The following is a 6,440-nucleotide window of genomic DNA, read 5'->3' as shown; positions in this document are numbered from 1 at the left end:
ATGGTAAGACTCGCCCCTCCCCCCAATAATTCTGAATATAAAATATTATTGGTAGTAAATCTTAAGGTAGAATGGAGGAAATTGCATTTCAGGACATCTAGTTTTCAAAGTTTTAAGGGGGAGGATACCCCAGAACCCCCTAGAAACGTTGCTTTGCACCCTCGATCTCAGTCACACACCCCACCCCCAAATGTTTATTTGCTTAAGCCGTGCTTGCAGAAGCAATTTCGCAATAAAACTCAATTTGCGACAGTAAAACCACCGATATACGTCAGAAAATCGAAAATTACAGTAGAGTTATTTCTCTAATTAGAACGTAAACTATTGTCTGTATATATATATATATATATATAATTTTAATACATAAGATTTTGTTAATTGCAATACACAAACTTTTCTTAAATTCAATAAAATATATCATTACATACAAAGGTTTTATGATCCTATAACGAACCCATAATATCAAGGCCGTAGCTAGCGGGGGGGGGGGGGGGGGGGGGGGGGGGGGGGGGGGGGGGGCAAAAAATAAATCATGAAAGCATTATAGAAACTTAAAGAAAATTCTCTTCTTAACTGTTTAAGGAGTTTTAGACTATTAACTACTCAGTTGCCCCCCCCCCCCCCCCCAACAAAAAATCCTAGCTACGGCCCTGAATATCCATGTCATAAACCCATTTGATATAAATATTGTACAGAATATCAGGTTACTACGTTTTGATATCGTGGTTTAGATAACGGTGTAACAGGCGAGTTTCAGCGAGACTGTTAAACAGTTATCGAACCGAGCCAAATAACCACGATATTAAAATTAAGTAACCTGATATTTTTTGTATCATGCACCCCTTTCAAGTTATATTTTTGTAATATGTTTTTGTCAAAAGCGGTATAAAAACTATTAGTATTATCGTGTAGAAACTACTTCCGGAAGTCTGATAATAGCCGTTGCCCGAAAACATCATGGGAATGACAAAAGCCAGCCAAAAAGTTAATTGTTTCCAAATTTTAAATGAAATATTTTTATTATATTTCAAAGTCTGTGTCACAACATTACAATTTGTGTTCCGTTTACTGTGAAAATATCAAAGAAGATCTACATCATTGGCTGCTAGTGACTGTGACGTCAGACGCTGTTCCAATGTAGTTCCGAATGGGAGCAAATAATGGAGAATTGAAAAATAAGGGATAATTTGATGTTACAGGAAGTGTGAATGCTATATTTATTTACGCAGTTCAATAATTATTGCTGTCAATGGATGTTTGAAAACGAGCAAACGACCTATCTGAAAATTGAACAAACAGCCGTCATTCACACAACTCATTTCCTAGTGACCAGGGGCCTAATTCTCAAAGCTCGCTTAGGCATTGCTAGACACCAAAGCGTCCTCTTTGTAAGTCTTTTAGTATTGCACTCCGAGATTGCAAAGTTGCGAGAGTTTAGTGAATTAGGCCCCTGATAACACATAGCAACGCTAAGGTTATCATGCTAGCAACGGAGGAGTTATCAGACAGTGACATAATAGCACTTCGAATTATCAGGCAGGGGTTATCAGGTCACAGGAAGCATGGTTGCATGGTTGCATGATAAATAGAGATTATTAACATGGTTATTATTGACCCAAATTGCTGTTGATGGGTCATTTGTTTACTAGCCAACAAGACAGATAAGATTTAGTTAAAGTGCGTTATGTCAAACTATATTTCTGCTCATCGCGATGACATCATATTACCGACGTAGGCTGAATATCGAATTAAAATGTTATTTTAGAATCGTTATAGGATAAATAAAATTCGTTACTTGTGTTTTTAATATGTAAAATATCAACCTCGTTTAGTTACGAGATATTAATTTTGTCTTCGCGGAGCCTGAACAAATACCGATTAACAGATTCGGTTGATATATTCCATATTTAAAACCCTACTTGTAACGAATCTTCTATATTCCTGTCAGTTCATAACAAAGTGTAAATTCCAATACAAAAATATTTGTTAATTCTAATGCATATTTTGTTCCAGTATATACTCGACGGACTAAAGGCCAAAGGTCATGACATCAAGATGTATGCAACGGCTAAAAGTGTCGTTCAAGCTGTTCTACAGAAGGCGACCAATAAGATCACAGTTAACAGCGACTATAGGAAATACGGAATACCAGACGGATATTAAACATTTAGAGCTGCAATGTCATCTGCTCATCCTGTGACGTCATGAACTAATGCGAAATACAAAGTATTCTTGCCCACTGAACAATGTTATCCAGCTTAAGGACGGTACTAGCAAAATCTGTCTGACCCTAGGGCTAGATAAATCTGTCCGACCCGAGGGCTAGACGATTTCTACATACACGTGACGTCATAACTCGTTTTACGACGATTGACGTCATAACTCATGGTTTTTAAAATTCTGTTTGCCATTTCACGTTGTATCATTGTTTTAAAAATATTTAAATAAATAAATATTTTTAACTTTATATTCATCGATAAGATGAACATTACATATTTAGGTCGTTGCATAAAGTGGACTATATTTTTCCGCGTATGATTAAATGAGTTGGCAGGTGAAATGTATACGAATCGTTCTACAATAAACAGACCGTAGCTTACAAAATTAATGTTTTGTTACTGTAATTAAATGAGCAAGAAAAAGAATCAATCACCGTTCTGAGGTATAGATAAGGCAATTCCAACCCTCGGGACGAAATGTTTTTGTCCCAAGGGTTGGAATAGCCTTATCTATACCTCACAACGGTGATTATATATATATATATATATATATATATATATATATATATATATGTATTGCCCACTGCACAGGGTTGTCCAGCTTTTGCACGGTACTAAAAACATCTGTCTGATTCATAGCTGAAGCTGATTCATTCTAACATGTCTGGCAGAAAAAAGTTAAAATCCAAAAATAAAGTTTGATTGACGATTGACGTCATAACTCATGGTTTTCAAAATTCTGTTTGCCATTTCAGGTTGTATCAGGTTGTATCATTGTTTTAAAAATATTTCAACACATTAAAGGGACATTCCTGAGTTTGTTGCATTGTAAGATGTTTCTGAAAAATAAAATATTTCTACGATAAAACTTACATATTAAATATATTTTCTTGTTTAGAATATCAGTGTCTGTATATTCAATGTGTTTCTGGTCATCATAATATTTGTAAGAAGCTCAAATTGGATTTTGGCTTCAAATAATTTCGTACGTACGAACAAATATATTTTAGGAAATAAAATGAAATTTAACCTCGTACAAATATTAGAACAATCAGAAACACGTTTAATATACAGCCACTCATAGTTTATGCAGAAAAATATATTTGATATGTAATTACAATCGTTAAAAAGTCTTTTTTACTTGATAGCATCTTCAAAATTGCAGAAAACTCAGGAATGTTAATAGTTACAACTTTATATTTATTGTTAAGTTGTTGTATTTTTATGTCGTTGCATTAGTTGGACTATATTTTTTTCAGCGTAAGATTAAATGAGTTTCATTGTTTGTAGGTGAAATGTTTACGAATCGTTCAACAATAAACAAACCGTACGTAGCTTACAGAATTAATATTTTGTTACTGTAATTAAATGGGCAAGATAAAGAATCAATTACCGTTGTGAGGTATAGATTATAAGACTCCATCATATGTGGTCACGTGGGATAGAAAAAGTACACCCGAGGTGGTGAAAATTTCGACCTTGGCCATTTTATAACAAAATAACTACACTATCGTATTTACCGTGTTTGTTTCATGTGTTAAATAAAATTTAACACTACAGAATAAGAAGATAGCTTTTAAAATGAAGGTTTTAATAACAAAATATTAATTTAAAACTGTGTCTAATGACCTCACGTCACCACCACACATTAATATGTCGTCATATATTACCAACGACGTCATGTTAAACGCAAGCGCGTGATATCCCATGTAGGATAGAAATTTCTTGCATGGCTTTCTTTCATGGGTACCGGCCTCGGTGGCGCCGTGGTTAGCCATCGGTCTACAGGCTGGTAGGTACTGGGTTCGGATCCCAGTCGAGGCATGGGGTTTTTAATCCAGATACCGACTCCAAACCCTGAGTGAGTGCTCCGCAAGGCTCAATGGGTAGGGGTAAACCACTTGCACCGACCAGTGATCCATAACTGGTTCAACAAAGGCCATGGTTTGTGCTATCCTGCCTGTGGGAAGTGCAAATAAAAGATCCCTTGCTGCCTGTCGTAAAAGAGTAGCCTATGTGGCGACAGCGGGTTTCCTCTCAAAATCTGTGTGGTTCTTAACCATATGTCTGACGCCATATAACCGTAAATAAAATGTGTTGAGTTCGTCGTTAAATAAAACATTTCTTTCTTTTCTTTCATGGGATAGCTCTGTTCCATATACCTGAGAATGAGAGAAAAGGCAATTTCAACTCTCGGGACAAAATGTTTTTGTAAGGACCTTGATAAAACTCGGCTCTCGCAAAAAACAGTTTGTCCCTCGGGTTGGAATTGCCTTATCTATACCTCACAACGGTGAAATATTCTATATATATATATATATATATATATATATAGTAAGTTTGGAACAGGCGGAATTTGGAATAAAAAATTAGTTAGGTCAGAGACCTAAGGCCAAAACGAAATAGCTGATTCATTCAAACATGTATGGCAGAAAAATTTAAAATCTAAAAAAATTTAAATTGGAGTACTCAGGCCGAAGACGTTTTAAAGGTAGGGTCAACTCAAACAAAAGCCTTATGTGTTGGAAAGATGCATACCCGGACCACCAACACATACTGATACTTAGCTTGGGGCGAAGTGACGTCAGCTCCTGACCATCTCCTGACCATCTCCTGTATGTACAGTGTAAACAAAAGCAGTAATTTTCGACAAGGCGCTTCTCTTTGATCAACTTAACTTGTAAAACAACATAAAGGAAGTGATAATATAATAAACTATTTAACTATAAATACATTTCAAGTTGCATTAACAGAACAAAATGGGATTATAGTATTTTTCCCTGTTAAATAATCCAAAGGAAAAATGTACAGTATTAGGCCTATTGATATGCTACGTTGGAGCAAAAATGACAACCCACGATACCCAAGTGATAATTTTCTTTTCTTTGGGCTACGTAATTGGTCAGTTCTGTGGTTTTAGATGGGAAAGTCTACTTAATCAATAGTTTTACAGTAATACACCATGTCTATTACCGTTTTAGGGGCGAAAGGTAATATTGCACAATACCGGTATGTATTTGTGTGTCTAGACAGCGTCAATTAATTGGCTCGTCTGGTTACCAATCAAATACACACCTGCTAATCAGGAATCACAGGTAGAAGCAACTAACAGCATAAACCAATTAACAAAGAAAACACCCCGTGTATCATTTTTTTTTTTTTTTTTTTAATTAAATTTGTTTTTGCATCAAATTTGTAATATTTAATATTTTGAGCTCCTGTTAACCCTATCTTGTTACTTTATATGCATATGTATTTTTTTTTATTCCTCATATCCCGTTGTATAACGGCCTGAGTGTAATAAAGTTCTGTTCTGTTCTGTTCTGTAGGTTAATGCATAGACAAAACATTGTTAATTATTTCGACTTGTTGTGTAGCCACTTTGACAATAGTATTTTATTTTGTATTGACAAAATAATATATATAGTGCTGGATATACTTATTGCTGGCTTACTGGGATGTGTATTATTACAGAACATTGCAATGTATGACTATTTATCATCCCGCAAAAACCAGGTAGATTGTGTTTCTCTAGTTCTAAGGCTCATTCCTGACGTTACGCGTTAAGTATTACGTAACCACCAGCTCGCCAGAGGGTGTACTCACTGAGATGGTACAAAATGGCTCCGCCCGTTATATATAATAGCCGTCACATTTAACTATTTTACTTATTAACTATACGATTATACTTGTTGATATTAAGCAATAATGTGCATTATATATCGTTGAATATGCATACCAGGCCAAATGCCTTAATTGTCCCTTCCTTTAAGGTGATCTGATCAATTTAGACTGGCAGCCAAAAATAAATTACCTCGGACTGTTTACAAAAAAAAATAAAAATAAATAATAATAAACATAACATTTTGAAAGACAGTCAAAACGTTTAAAATCCGACTAAGCCCTTACCTGGAGGCGAACGTTCTTGTAGAAAGATTGGCGCTACGGCGATCGCAAGACAGAATATAACTATAAGAAACTGCGTACTCAAATCCCTAGGGGGACCTGGGTGGGACTGGGAGGGCATACCTACCACCTACTAATACTAGTGTGTCTGTCATGAATGGATTGTACCTGCTACCTAAAATAATTATGCGAAGCACTAGGCTTTTTAAAAAAACCTACACTTATACTATAAGGGAAACCCCCTTCAAATTAGATATCTAGAGTAACTAATACCCCCCCCCCCCCTTGCATTCACTATGCAATTCAAGGAGAGGT

General features: G+C 35.6%; 1 protein-coding gene across 1 annotated transcript in view; it reads left to right on the top strand.

Moving 5' to 3' along the window:
- Positions 1–2,403, top strand: part of LOC121385204 (glutathione hydrolase 1 proenzyme-like) — a 153,343-nt gene extending 150,940 nt beyond the window's left edge. The window contains exon 12 of the mRNA XM_041515774.1: positions 2,014–2,403. Within this exon, the coding sequence (XP_041371708.1) occupies positions 2,014–2,163 (150 nt within the window). The 3' untranslated portion in view covers positions 2,164–2,403. The remainder of the gene's footprint in view (positions 1–2,013) is intronic.
- Positions 2,404–6,440: the final 4,037 nt, after the last annotated feature.

The sequence above is a fragment of the Gigantopelta aegis genome, chromosome 11 (genome assembly GCF_016097555.1).
Source record: "Gigantopelta aegis isolate Gae_Host chromosome 11, Gae_host_genome, whole genome shotgun sequence".
NCBI classification, from domain to species: Eukaryota; Metazoa; Mollusca; class Gastropoda; order Neomphalida; family Peltospiridae; genus Gigantopelta; species Gigantopelta aegis.
The sequence above is the reverse complement of the archived record's forward strand: the minus strand, read 5'-3'. Positions and strand labels throughout refer to the sequence as shown.